The sequence below is a fragment of the Drosophila bipectinata genome, chromosome 2L (genome assembly GCF_030179905.1).
Source record: "Drosophila bipectinata strain 14024-0381.07 chromosome 2L, DbipHiC1v2, whole genome shotgun sequence".
NCBI classification, from domain to species: domain Eukaryota; kingdom Metazoa; phylum Arthropoda; class Insecta; order Diptera; family Drosophilidae; genus Drosophila; species Drosophila bipectinata.
The window spans coordinates 15,158,327-15,173,426 of NC_091736.1; the positions used below are offsets into that span (position 1 = coordinate 15,158,327).

At 38.9% G+C, this 15,100-nt stretch overlaps 1 protein-coding gene across 1 annotated transcript in view; it reads right to left on the reverse strand.

The window, feature by feature from the left end:
• The window catches only part of dpr3 (defective proboscis extension response 3), a 50,223-nt gene extending 37,826 nt beyond the window's left edge, over nucleotides 1-12,397 (reverse strand). The window contains exon 1 of the mRNA XM_017242500.3: nucleotides 11,547-12,397. Within this exon, the coding sequence (XP_017097989.2) occupies nucleotides 11,547-11,973 (427 nt within the window). The 5' untranslated portion in view covers nucleotides 11,974-12,397. The remainder of the gene's footprint in view (nucleotides 1-11,546) is intronic.
• Nucleotides 12,398-15,100: the final 2,703 nt, after the last annotated feature.

Sequence of the window (15,100 nt, forward strand, 5' to 3'; positions counted from 1 at the left end):
TATTCACTTAAACTAAAGCTGAAAATAAAATAAGAGTTGAGCAAATACTCTCCTTATCACTAAAGAGATTTACCAAAACAAATCACAAATAATTTAAATTATAATCTGTTCAAGCAGTAAACACGATTTTAATATAAATTTTAAAAATAGATTTTCAAAGGATCTGACCCACAAATCTGACCCACAGGTAACCCATAGTTACACAAACAAGAAAGGATATGTAACTTCGGGCGGAGACAAAGTTATACCCTTCCAGTTAAGATCTGATATATATCGCAAATATCGGATATAGTTGGCCGATCCCTATGAAAATGGATAGATCGGAAAATAGAATCTGCAGGAAGTCCCAACTTTCTACCTTTAAAAACACGAAAACTATAGGATATAGTCGGACGATCCTTATGGAATTTGTCTGATCAGATCCATTCACCTCCGATCAATCAGATGTATGGCAGCTATATGATATTGTCGGCCGATTCCGGTCATTCCAACTTACACTTATGCTGTTTGCAAAGAAAATAAGGTTTAAAGTCGATCAATTCTGAGGTACTATTTTACATAGAAACAAGAAAGCAAAGCTAACTTCGGGCGGAGCCGAAGTTGATATACCCTTGCAGTTAAAACCAGATATATATCGCGAACATCGAATATAGTTGGCCGATCCTTATGATTACATCATAATAAAACAAATAAATTACAATAAAAAATCGAAAAAAAGTCCCAAGCTTCTATCTTTAAAAATACGAAAGTTGATATTTCTACCAAATACCATTTCCGATCGTTCAGTTATATGGCAGCTATAGGATATAGACGGCCGATCCTAATAAAATTTGGTAGGTTGGATCAACTGACCAAAAATAGAATCTGTACTAAGTTCCAGCTTTCTATCGGGGACACCACCACTTGACGCACTCAAAAGGGTCACATAGGGGCCCAGTGTGTAATGTGTTTGTCTAGAAAATAAGTAATTTTAGCATCTAAGATTTATCATCCTTCTTTTCTTCTATTATTTTTTTCTATTAAGAGATTGTACAAACAAAAAATGTCTGGAAAACCAATTCATAAGGGCAGTGGGCATAGGAAATTTCTCGGCCCGAGCTCTGCCCCACACACATTATAAATGTGTGAAACTTTATGCTGATAGCCTACCTTCTGCTATTCCTTACTAATACTAATACCACAAACCACCATCATATCAATGTATTGGGTGCCGAACACTGCAGTAACACCAGTAACACCAGTGCACTGCATTAGAGTAACACCATAATATATCTGGCTCCCATTAAACACAATCTTTTTAATCTTAAAATTTTTGGGGAATTTTGGCACATTGGCACGTGGTTTTGGTTTCAATTTCCAACAAACATCCAAACGATAAGAATAAATTGAAGTTAAGCCGAAATTGTGAATTATGATTAAATTTATGATTTCATTAACCCAAGTCAGCTTTAAGTGAATGGTTCGGTTTACGGAACTTAAAAAAATTTAAGAGAAACTAACTTGACATGAGTGCGACGCGAATATATCTTGTGGTGCAACTTACAATATTAATGCTTTGTTGGGGCTTCGAAAGAGACTGCTATTTGTTAGAGTCATTAGACGAAAACAGTGAAATAATATTAAAATGCTGGTGCAATAGTACCCAAGAGCTCAGTGAATTAATGGAACTCTGGACCTTGAAAATCTTTCATCGCTTGCAGACCTATATCGTTGATAACAATACTATAATGGCCAATCTGGATTGGCAGTATGCCCCGTCATACTTTTTCACTTGTGGCTGGTCGGCAAAGTGGAAATCAAATATAAACTCCATCCCCTTCATGGAAATTAAGAATTTTGTGTGCCGCTTCCACCCTAATGAGACTGTTGGAAACTGTAGCTTTATTGACAGAAATGATAGGAAGTCTGAGGAAAAAGAATACTTTTTAATATCTGATGGACTGCCAAGACATCCGTGCCACAAAGATATAAACGATGAACTCAGGTTCGTTTGCAATCATATCCGCATAATGGACTCAATCGAAATCCACCATTTTGAGATTCAAATGAATTATCTTAATGACCTACAGACTCAAAAGATCACAAAGAGGCTAACCGAAATGCTTGTGCCAGTTTCTTGGTTAATAGAACATGATTTAGAAAAAACAAATAACCATTATTGCATGTATATTGGTACTAAAACCATATTTTACACAAGAAATGTTGATTCTTGCCAGTGGAACCTGCGGCCATGGAATCCTAAAATCAGACTAAAAAAAAGAATATTGCCTATTCACGCACAACCTATTAATAAATTTTGCCTTGGCGAACATCTCCATGCTTACCAAACCTTTGAATGTCATTTTTCGTGTCGTTTTAAGTTCCATAATGCGCCATGGGCTGAGGCTTACGTCTACAACTACACCACACTGGCCACATTACCCGAACGGCCACCCACCATTCCTCTACAGGGATTCTATTATGATCAGGAAAGAAAACAGCTTCATATTTTCTGGTTTCAATTAGATGAGCTGGAATGGAACGGACCTAACTTTACATACATCGTCAAACCTGATAATGAGTAAGCTTTATCAACCCAAGCATATACGGAATAATAACATAGAATCATTTCCAGAAACATTTCTAAAAAAGGACCTACATTTTTTGGAAATATGCAGGCGATTTTTAATGACTGGGATGCCTTACTCTCCACGACCATTCACATTCACAGCAAGAACTCAGAAGGTCTTTCGGCCAACAGCAGTGAAATAAAAATTCCGATTCTTAACAAGGTACAGCAACAACAGCCCAAGAACTTTCAGTATAATAACGAGAAACAGATCTTAACATGGGATCCCCCTAGCGATCGGGATAATCTCATAGGGTACACTGTATTCTGGTGCATCGACTCAGGCACCAGTCTCCACATATGCCACGAACAAGAAAATATACGTACGGAGTCACTGAACACCTCACAGTTCCAACTTAAGTTCTGGGACCCAATGCACTCCTTCAACTTTGCGGTGGCGGCCAGATATAGCGACAAAATCGGAGGTGGGATGCGCTGGACGGGCTACAGATGGATTCAGACCAACCCATCGGGTGCAGGATTTAGTTACTACGCAGCTCCCATTGGGGTTTCAGGCCTCGTAATCCTTTCCATTTACGTATACAGAATGTGCCGAAAATGTTATGATATCGATGTGGTTCTACCTGAAGGTTTGGAACTAGATACGAAAGTGACTTCCTTTTCCCATGCCGAAGTCATAATCCCCGGTAACTTATCACCGGAAGTAGTAATGGATATAAAGCACTTGATGACGACAGAGGAACATGAAATAAAAAACGAACCACAATCTGTTTTACGCGCCAGAATTAACCAAGATTTGCAAAACACTATAATAACTACAGAATCTTACGTAAAATGCTCTGTTAATTCAACTAATAACTCCTCGATAGCTACGGGTTCACACAGCACACACCTGTAAAGTCCATATGAAATTCAGGAATTTTCCAAACAAAAATAATTTGAATTTAACTGGTTTTTCTAATCCGCGGGCTTTTTTCTAGATATAGCCTAACCCATCATAGCAATGCTTAGCCGGCTGATGGCTTCATCGGATCCAAATAATTCATTTAACCCCTACCAATCGCACATCCTGACTTATTATTTAAATGCGAAAGATGTCCCTTCCATCTATCCTCAATCTAAATATAACTTTGTTGGCCGTAGTACTAAAAACGCTGATAAATATCAAATCAAGTCCTCCCTCCCCTTGTGCCTTAGCAAACCAAGGAAAATATGCGAAACCTTTACTGCAAAGCGTATTTCCCGTTTCAGCATTTTCCCGGCAAATAGTTTTCCCTTTTTCATATGTGTTTGTGTCGGCCAACATATGTTTTCATTCCTTATTTTCCTTTGGCTCGCTTTTTTATTTTTTGTCTGCAATTTATTTTATTGCCGCAATGCAAAGTGCTCGTGTGTGTGTGTGTCTGTTTAGCCTGTTTAGTTGGTGTTGTAGCTCTGCAAGCCCCTAGGCTGTTTCCTCACTCGACCCACCCACTTTTCCACCCAAAATTTCCATCCCAACCCAGACCCCGACACAAAACGCTGACACAAATGATGTGCTGTCTGTGCCTGGCCGGGCGCAATTAATGCGGCATCTGCTGTTGCTGTTGCCTTCTTTGCTTATGTGAGTGTGTTGCCACTGCTGTTTGTGCCACAGCTGCCACTGCTGCAGTACAGCCACCTGGATGACTGTATCTGAATCTGTGAAGGCATTGAGGCAAGCCGCAAAGGCACAAAAACGAATGCAAATTAATATTATGCCTATCCAGTGGCCATAAAACGGAAAGGATTCTTTCGTTTAAAGGAAATATGTTATTTGTTATAGATTTAATTAAAAAATATATTTTAAATAGTTTTTACAAAGTACATTTATTTATGAGTATTAAAGAGACTTATTTTAAAAAAATTACCTCAAAAATAAATACAGTTTTTATGCCACTTAAGCTCATTGCAATTTTTTCACATTTAAGACATGGTTTTAAAAATTTAATCTCTTTTCTCTTATATATTATGTATATAGTGTGGTTGGTTGTATATAGTATATATCCCCTGTTTTTTATTCGCATTTTCTATGCTTATGCACTGCAGCTGATGTGAGATTTTTTATACTTGCACAACTAATTCCGCAGTTGCTGCCAAAAACTTTTGCGGTTGAATGACTTTTGTGGCATGTTAGCAGCAGAACACACACACGTGTGTGTCTCCCATGGCTGCCACATAGCATGTACATGGACAAGTGTGTGTGTGTAGCGCCTTTGTTGGTTTTGCGCAATATTTATGTTACGGTTACAAGGCTGCCTAAGCCCACATTAAGTTCGCTCTGGGGGAGTCGTCTTCGCAGCAGTTCCTTTCCGTTTCCTTCAAACAGCAACAAGAGCGGAATGTGGGCGGCGGAGAAAGCATAACGGGAAAGTGAAAGTCAAATCGATGGCGGAAATGTGGCATTTCTGGCCTGAAAGGTTTTTTCGTTTTGGTTAAAAGCTTTCGCCACTGCTGCAAACGTTTGGTAAGTCAAACAAATCGTTTACTAATTGGCTGTCATGTATTTTAGTCCTTCATGTGCCATAGAGGACTGTGCCACAGTTTAAACAAGTGTATGTGCCGCAAGCAAAGAGCGCCAGAGAAAAAGGCCGACATCACTCATACGCACTGTTGTCGCGGGCGATGGGAAATCACTCATACGCCGCGTTGCCAAGAGGAAGTTGCCTTTGATTTCACTCTGACTCTGACTCTTGATAGCGCTCAATGAAAAAACGCTTTCCACGCCGAATAGCAGAATATTTAATTGGTTGGAAAATACACATTCATTTTCAATGGTCGCTATAGTTAACGAGCTTAACTGCAATCCTTACATAAAAGCAACTATCCTGTCGAAGCTGACATGATTTATTTTTGGTAAGTTTTGTAAAATCAAATCCATCAAAAGATAATCCTTAAAAAAACTACAATGTGGGTCAAAAAAAAAGTGCATTAAAAAATGCAGAGAGCAGTCCAGACTGCAGAAATTAGCTAGACAAAAAACCCCTGATTTCAGTACAAAAAAAAATTAGCTGCTAGAAATTGCAATTTAATTAATGAAATGCATCGCAGACTGCGAAAATATGCGAGTCAGATAGTGAAGGGAAAATGCAAATAGCCACAAAATTGGGGCCGGGACAAAAGAAAAGTGAAAATTGCACAGCAGCAGCGCCAGCCCACGCTCCAATGGGGAAAATTACTAGAAAACCAAATTAACCAAATTAGCAAGCTGTAAATTCAGTGCCCCCCTCCTCCGGCCAACCCTTTATGGCCCCATCTTACTGCCAACAGCTGCAGTGTAGACCAAATTAATAAAGTTTCACATTATTAGCGGAGTTTTCGCCAAGCGTCTTTCGCTTCGGCATTTTCCATTTTACCATTTCAACTTCATTCGGCCGGGTCCTTATACGCTTTTCTCCCTTTCGGGAAAAAATTTAATTTTTCTTGTAGTTTTAAGCGGGCCAAAGTTTACCTATTTTTTCTTTTTTCCTTTTTGCTTTACTTTCCTCGGTATATGTGTATTATGTGCTTTAAGTAAGTTGGCCAACTTAGTGCGAGTATCTGTTAGTGTGTGCGCTTAAATTATATGCCCAACTTTGGCCAAGAACTTTTTTTTTTGTGTTTTGGGGCGACGTTAGCGGGGATCGCTTTAATTTATCGCCTGGCGCTTTTTTCACCAAAAATCCGGAATATATATGCGGCCATATAACCAAATAGACAGTGGTGGTTAAGCAAATATGTTTTAAGATCTGGTATTCTAATAGTAACAACGATTTACGGCTAAGATAAGATAATGTATACCTAACCTAATATTAATATTTCCTGTAATGATTCCTATTTAGTTGACCACAACTGTTTCGGTGTCCTTTCATATACATATGTATATGTAGTTGCCACATTACGTTGACAGCACGCAAAGGAAAGCAGTCCTCCAAAGGAGAAGGGGGAAAAAAACTAAGCGCAAAAATGAACAACACGCGGCGAGTATCCTGGCCACAGGACACGGGACGTGGGACAAACTCACCCAGCCAGGATGCTGGATTCACAACGCGTCGTACACGCAATTGACCTAATTTAACGTCCCTCTCAGTTACCCCCCGTTCCGTTTCCCATCCAATGTCCCGGTAATGGTCGACGTTTAGCTTTGGGTCCTGGTTTGCCGCCAGGATGCATCGCGATGGGCGACAGGATGTGCAGCTTGCCGCCTCACAGGATGCACTTTACCCAATATTGTATTTCCCGCTCATATTTTTCTCATTTCTCGCATGTCTATGTGTTAGTTTCAAAAATTCACAGCATATTTCAAGGGGAAGTGTAGTTTTTGTTTTATATCTCCTTCACCTCCCGCACAACCTCTCTGCAGTGCCAACATTTTGCTACCTTTCCACCCATAAATATAAATCCAGGTGGCTGTGTTTTTTTTATACATATTTTGTTTTTATTTTATGCCTTACATAATTAAGTTCTTGTCGATGGTAAAGTTTGTGACATTTTGCTGGCTGGCTGGTTGGCTGGCGGGCTGGTTGGCAACTTTTGGCTCAAAATCTGCACATGGCTTCAAATTAATTTCATCGCATCAAGGACACATGACTAAAACAAGAAGCCAACACTTGTTCCAGTGTGTTGCAGGATGTTTTTAGAACGTGTTAATTAGGTGAATTTCTGAGTTGGATTTTCGTCACTCCAACCAAATTAAAACCACACAAAAAAAAGCCAAAAAAGGCAAGCGTGAGTGCAACCTTGAACTAGGAGGAAATTGCTAACAAATTTGGAGAACCACAGGTGGTGCATTGAAGCTTAAAGTTAATCCACCAAGTAATTGGAGGAAAGTCGATGAAGAACATAACAAAACAACCACGAAAATAAACTACAGGGTCACAAGTACTTGAATGTATGGGAGATTCAATGTTAACCAAAAATTATAAAATTTTTGTGAATACCTCAAACTAATTTGATATCTATTCTCCATCAATCTGCATCAAAATCTTGTGACAAATATTTTTTTAAACATAATGTCTTATTTTAAAATATTAAAAACGCAATAGGAGCAGAGTTTGACGCTCTGCAGAGGTTATAACTTTGCCAATATTGATCCGATTCTTAAGCGGAATACCTCAAACGATTTCTTGATCGATTCTGCACCAATCTGCGTTCAAATCCCTAAACAAATATTTTTTCAGATTTTTTGTCAAATTTCCAGGGTCATCACTTCACTTCAAAATGTGGAAAATTAATTGGGGCACAATATGGCCCTCTGCAAAAGCTATAACTTTGCCAATATTTCTCCGATTCTTAAGGGGAATAGCTCAAACGACTCCTTGATCGATTCTGCACTAATCTGCATTCAAATCAACAAACAAATATTTTTTCAGATTTTTTGTCAAATTTTCGGGGGATCTCCTTCAAAACGTAGAAACTTAATGAAGAGCTCAATATAAACTCAAAAGCAATAATGTCATCGGAAGTTTTTGCGGAATACCTTAAATTATTTTTATTTTAATTGATAGTCTCATTCCTAATCCTATGAAGATTTTCTTTAGTTAAAGCTAATTTTATAGGACCTCTATGACTAACTGTCGAATGAGCAAGCTACCTCGAATAAATCCCCAAAAGCAATCCCTATTTATTTCCCAATCGCCGCGATACATATTTCCTGTTATCGCAACCCTACAAGCATGTCATACTAAAGACCCTAAAGCACCTCCAACTAAGCTTCGAACACTAATTAACTTAATCGAAAACAATAACTATAAATTGTAGTCTAACTATCTCGTGAATGCCGGGCCTTTGATTGGATCGAAGTGGACCCGAAAGTAAAACCGAAGCAGAATTTATGCTCTAATCAAGTTTAACAACTCGGAATGGAAATTGCAGAGGCCAGCCACCCCCGTACAACTACAAACGGTCTATATTGATTTATAAAATTTCAGAAATTCCGCTGGAATCAGCAGCAAACAAACTTCTTATGATCAAACTTTTATGCACTGGCACATAATTCCAAGAGCCTACAACTATCTAAGATGCCACCCACCGCACAACGCCCACCACCCGTCGCTTCCCGACCCCCTCAAGGCCGCTCTAATTGCATTTAATTAGCTGGCAAGTTGGCCTGGTTTTTCTCCACCCGGCTCTCCCTTTTTCCATCTTCTGTCACGCTGAAAAGTTGACCGACATAAATTTCATTAATTAGTTGAAAATTTGCCCCGGCACTTTTGTGTGAAACAATTTTTGAAGATTTGTTAGCGCTGCTTGGTCACTTTCTCCTGTTGGCCCTTCTCCTTTTTTTTTTTGGTCATTAAAAAAATGTATTTATGGGATGCATGTCCGTGTTTTTGAATCAGGAAGAGGATCAACCGCAAGATGGAAAGTCCTGTGGCCACAAGCCTAAGCACTTGGAGCGATATTTGATGCCACCAAAAGTTTCCCATGAAACTTGCTCAACTTTAAGCGGCCTGCTTAAATCCTCGACAGACACGCTGATAAACAAGCAAACTTGTCTAATGTTCCACTTTCCGTTTGCCGGCGCTCCTTATTTTTCTTTCCCAGCCAGTCAGCCACTTTCGCCCAAGGATATGCCAGGATTTAAGCCATGGTGGCATGGTGAGGAAACTCGTTTCGCCATTGACAAATTCCAGAGTTGCAGAATGGCGAGGGGAGTGCCACAGTGAGGAATTGGCAGTAGCAGCCAGTGGCCAAAATGGGGATAAATCAATTGAAAAATATTAATGAATTATTTATGAGATAAGGCAGAGGGCGAATAAAACGAGAAACCAGGAAATAAAACCAAAGCCACGGGAGAATTCCCTCTGGTCAAAAAACCGCAGGAGAAAAAAAAAAACCTCAAAGCAAGAAAAATAAAAAAAAAACCATTGGGAAAAGTATAGAAAAAAACGAAGAAAAAAGCTGCCAGACCAAAAACAAAACCAAACCCCAAAAAAAAAATATAGAAACTGTAGAAAAATTACACTGGAGACTAATAAAACAAGATTATTGCGGTATAACCGCAGACAGTTCGAGGGGTATGAGGCGGCAAGCCTTTCGAACCAGAAACTAGACAATGAGCCAGGCCATAAATCACTTCCAGAAATGCACCAGAAAAAAATCATATGCATTTCAACAAAAATCGACACATAATTATGACATGAAAAATGGCTAAAAGAAGCCAATTGAAAATCAGATCTCTCTGTCTCTTGTAAATATTCAATATTGACCAGGTCCAAATGGGGAAATGAAGCTCATAAGCCGGGAGACCAGAGATGTGTCTGCAATTCAATTTCGTGCGACACGTCCAAGCAAATGCAATGAAATGGACATTCATCCAGGACATCCCCCGGCAGCTCAAGGCAATCAGTTTCCATCACTCAAGGAGATCAACTATGTTGGGGAAATGTAAGCCACATCTCTGGGTGAAATTGTGTGAAATTCCGATAGGTTTCCTCAAATGTCTGTTAAATTGAAAGCAATATTAATGGAAAATTTTTGTCATTGAAATGCAAAATTAATTACTAGAGATTTTGGTTAAGCATTTCTGTATAGATAAGTTTCTTTACTTCTAACATTGATTTTCAAAAGCTCACTAGATAAGTATGTAATAGTAAGTCCTTTGGTTTTTGTTGGTAAATTTATTTATAGAATAGGTAACATAATATGAGAATAAATATACATATTTATTTTTAACTATTAGATAATTAATTTCCAAAATTTCTATGCCTTTGACGCATCTGCTTGTTTACTAAACTTGATAATTTTAATGATTCTGTTTGTCAAAAGCAAACATATGCCATTTGTCAAACGCAGAATTTATTATCCACTTACAATTAAAAGCAGTGTAAAGAATAAAAATAAAATAATAGTTCTGTAATTTGTGAGCTGTAAATAAATAGAAAGCAGTTCAATTAACCACAAATAGCGTGTAACATTACTTACAACTATTGAATGAACAAAAACAAAAAAAAAATGGAAAGCGAAGTAAAAACAAAAACTCATCGCCCGTCAATGAAAATTCCAAACATGAAAATTAATTATTAACAAATTGGTAAGCATGAAACAAATAAATTGCTCATGTGGCTCGTGTTGCTGCTGCCAATGTTGCTGCCAGCTGGCCAGTTTTGTGAGCCCGTTGTGAACAATTTGTGCATTATGCATTAAATGCAATTTGAACTATTAAAAGCATACTTTTAGCACTCACTGTTCTAACTGTTCTTACCCCTCACTATTGAAGGGGCCTAGCAGGAGGATCGGACCAGAGGCCACGGACATTTTAGCTATTTTCCACGCACGTAAACATAATTTGCATTGCTCTGAAATATTATGGCAGCAGCTAAAAGTATGCAATACAGCATTTTGCCCACGTTCTCCTTCTTTCGCCCCTCTCTGCTTTCTCTCCACCATTCCTTTCCACCATTTTGTTGGCTCGCGATTCGCTTCCATAAACGCAGAGAGGCAAAAAGTTGAAGTACCAGAGCAAACAGAAACTTTCTAAAGGATGCTACCAGTGATGTCCTTTGAAATTTGGTACGAATATTTTCATTTTTTTTAGGTATAAAATTAAGATCTTAATATATGCAATTTTAAGAATTATCGGGTCTTTATACAGCATAAATTAAAAGAGTCTCAACAAAACAATATTGGTAGTTTTAAATAAATTATAACATTTAGAAGTTACATTTTAAAACTGGAAAAGACAAGAATCTAGTCTAATAGTGAGTGAGTAATTAAGATAAAAACAGTAGTTCCTAATATAATAATTTAGTTTAACTTAATTAAAATAGTTTTTAAAGCTTTTCTTTATAAAATGTGTCATTTAAAACAACACATTTACTTTTCATTCTTAAGAAATATTCCTTTCTTATAAATGTTTTGTTATCCTTAGTTTTGGCTGTTTTTTTGCCACATTAACCCACTGAAAATGACCGGGGTCAGAGGGCAAAGTGTGCCAGTTCTGCCCGGGCGGAGTGAGTGAAAAAGCAAGAGCACTTACCGTTATAGAATGGCCAGAGTAGCGATTGTTGCATCTGTTGTTGTTGCTGTTGTATTATGCTAACAACTAACGCCATTATTATAATAACTGTTCGCGTCGCCGTCGTTGTTGCTTTTTTTGTAGTTTTTGTTGTTAGTGTACGCCGGCTTGTTGCTTTTTCCGCTGATGTTGCTGTTGCTGCCAATGATGTTGCTGTTATATTTGTTATTGCTGTTGCTAGGACATCGGCGTCGACGTCGTCGTCGGCGCCGCTGCGACGCAAAAATCCGCATAAATTTATATTGCAAATTTGTTTTCCCCAATGTTGCTCCTTCCGTTGCTCCTGCTCCTGCTGCTGCTGCTGCTGCCCCTCCTGCCGATGTTGCTGCCGCTGCTGCTGCTGCTTCTCCTGCTTGTGTTGCTTAACAATAACTATTGCCGCAGGCATCCAGCGAGATTTAATAGTTTTTGCCTGTCGTTGAGTTTTATTTGCCAGTTTTCAGCTGATTTTTCTTGTTGCTGCATTTAAGTGCCGATGTTGCTGCTACCGTTGGCGTTTGGGTTCGCGTTGCTGCCGCTAATGTTACTATTGCTGCAGCAGCATGTCCAGCAGCATAATGCGCCATTTGCTGTATAGCTGTTGCTGCTATTTTGTTATTATTTTATTTTATGCTTACTTAAACTTTTACTTTTTTCCGAGCGATAGCCGAGCGCCAATGAAATATTTGATCTAAACACTGCCAGCAACATTCAGCTTGTTGCCCTAGCCACTTTTGCTCTGGCCGAGCAATATTTTTACTGTCTGCTTGGTTTTATCTCAGCTCTCACTTTTAGTTTTCCTTTTTGTTTTTTAGCCGCCTGATTGAACAAAAAAATAAGCAATGAAGCAATCACTTTCAGAGCCCCGACGGCAACGTGTTTATTTACTGAAGGAAAGGTAAGAGATTTAAAGGGTTCTCCTACATTCGGCTTGAAATATGTAGCCACCTAGAAATTGGGTCTAAAATACCTTTGCACTTCAGTGAACTTTCACTTGTTTTTCCAGTCTATTGAGGTGATAAGGTAATCACTTACAGGTGTAAAATGTACAAATAATCCGGCAGTAATTTATTTGAGTCGAAAAGAAAAAATTTATGTGTTTATTTGGTTTTTTATTTTATGACACAGTTTCTTCTATATAGGCATTATTGTTTTTTATCATGAATACTCCTTATAAGCCATTCACCAAAAAAATGTAATTCATTTTAAGTTACTAAATCTTAATTAAAAGATTCAGAAAACAATTATCCAGTCTTATAAACCTTGCCCTTTAGGAGGTATCCTTTATTTTTTTAGCATCCTGCCTGTTGCTTGCTGGCACGTCAACACCTTTACTTTACTCAACTGTCCGTCTGTCCGCTTGTCCGTTTGTCCGTCTCTCCGAGTGCCAAAGTTTGCAGCTTTCAGTTTTACCATTTTAGCTGCCACTTTCCCTGCACTTCACTTCAGTTCGCTTCACCTGGCAAAAACCATCCCACCCACTGTCTCACGCTTCGACAGTCCATGTATTTTTCTGACGCCCCCGGGTTGGTGTCTTTTGCCGGAGTTTCCCTTTGGCCATCAGTTTACGTGGCCATTTCTATCTCTAACCAAGACCCAGTCCCAGTTCCAGTCAAGCCCCTTCCATTTGACCTCCTCTTGGCCATTTGCTGTTAGTCTAATTTAATTGCATTCGTGGCTCGTTTTGTTACGTATACGCAGCGTAAGCCAGCGGAGGAGTACAAGAGGCCGAGAAGAAATTCCATTGAGGTTGCAGTTTGTTCTGCAACAACGCCCTGACCTGCCTGCCTGCTGGCCTGCCTAGCTGCCTGCCTCATGGTGTCCTTGCTGCTATGCATTGTTTTGTTATCCCTTAATCCTTATCAGTTGCCCAGGCAAAATACAAAACAAAACAGTCACAAAAAATAAACAAATGGCATAAAAAAGAACAACAAAAAAGGCACAAAAAAGCTAAATAAATAAAAAAGGAAAGAAAAGGCAAGAGAGAGGACTGGCTGACCCTGTTTTGTTCACTTTTACTTTTATTCCACTGCAAGGTAAATGATTTATTATCGAATGGCGGCCGAATGGCCCATTCTTTAAACAAACCATTGTAATTAATGATACAGAAAATAAAATTCAACACACAAAACTTGGCCGCAGATTTATTGCCTTGCACTTGAACCGAACAATAAATAAATAGTTCCTGGTGGGTGGGTTATCCTGGCTGAATCCTGAGTCCTGATTAGCCAAGAAGGCTCTTGTAATAGCCAAGAAGGACTTAATGAGAAACTGAGCCACATAGGTGGAACGGAGTTGCCAAAGTGGTACATTTTGGGTACGGAACCCAGTAATAGCTTGTAGTTATAATTAAATTATAACTCCTAATTTAGAAGCAGTTGTAGAAACATAACTTTGAATTATAAACTCAGAAAGCCCCACGCATCCCTATATATAGCTCGGCACGCAAAATCAACTTTAATCAAGCCACTTCACCTGCTCTCTGGCATTTCCCAAAGGAAGCCGCAGTGAACCAATCAATAAAATTCCCTTTAATAATGCCGAAAAGAAGACCCGCCCGGGTAGTCATAAAAAAGCGTTCCAAAAACGATATGAAATATGCTTCATAAAGATTAAAACCTGGTCTTTCTGGCCCCGCCCATTTGCTACCATACCGGTAACAGATGCAACCACATATGGGTAGCAAGAAAAGGGGGTAAGGAGAAAAGGAAGCACGGACTCGGTATATGTGAGTCCTGGTAACATTTTATTATCCTAGAATTCCAGCACAGACCACAAAGTGCGGGCAACAGCTTGGGGAAGCCTTACTGAGGCCATCTATGAGCTTTGCTTTTGCCGTCTTCGGAGTCTTTTGGATGCACTTAAAAAAAAATATATATTATACTTTTAAGATTTTGAAAATATTAAAAAAAAAAATAAATAAAGAAGACATTAAAAAATTTTACTAAAAGTTACTCAAATTTTAAATATGGAACAATTAAAGTACTTACGTATGTATTTAATCCTATTTTGACTTAAAAGTCACAAGTAATTAAAACTTAAGCCTGAAACTGATATTGTTTATGTTTTTCCTTCTGTGTATACAGGACTAGGACTAAGCGGCTTTCCCTCAGGCTCCTCAAAGGAGCCAACATTTGCGGGCCAACAAGGGGTCGCCGGGAGCAAAGGGCAGTCGAAACAGAAGGACACCTAACCCCAGGCCAGGACGTCTGTCAATAAGCCTTATTCTACAAGAATTCATTTGGGTCGGTGCGTGTGTGTTTGGTTTTGGGCTTTTCACAGGCGCGTGTTTATGAATTATTAGCATAAACAATCACACGGACTAGGGATTCAGGACTCGGTACACGGATGAACATGAACACACATATATACGCTCAAGTCCTGTATGAATCCTGATTAAATGTAATGCGCTCAAAGCGCATTCAAAGTTGCCAAACTTGAATTATTGATGGTGCCATTGCTGGACAGCCACGGTCATTAGCCAACTAGCCAAAAAGTGACCACTGCCACCAAGGACAATGGCGTTCATTATTCAG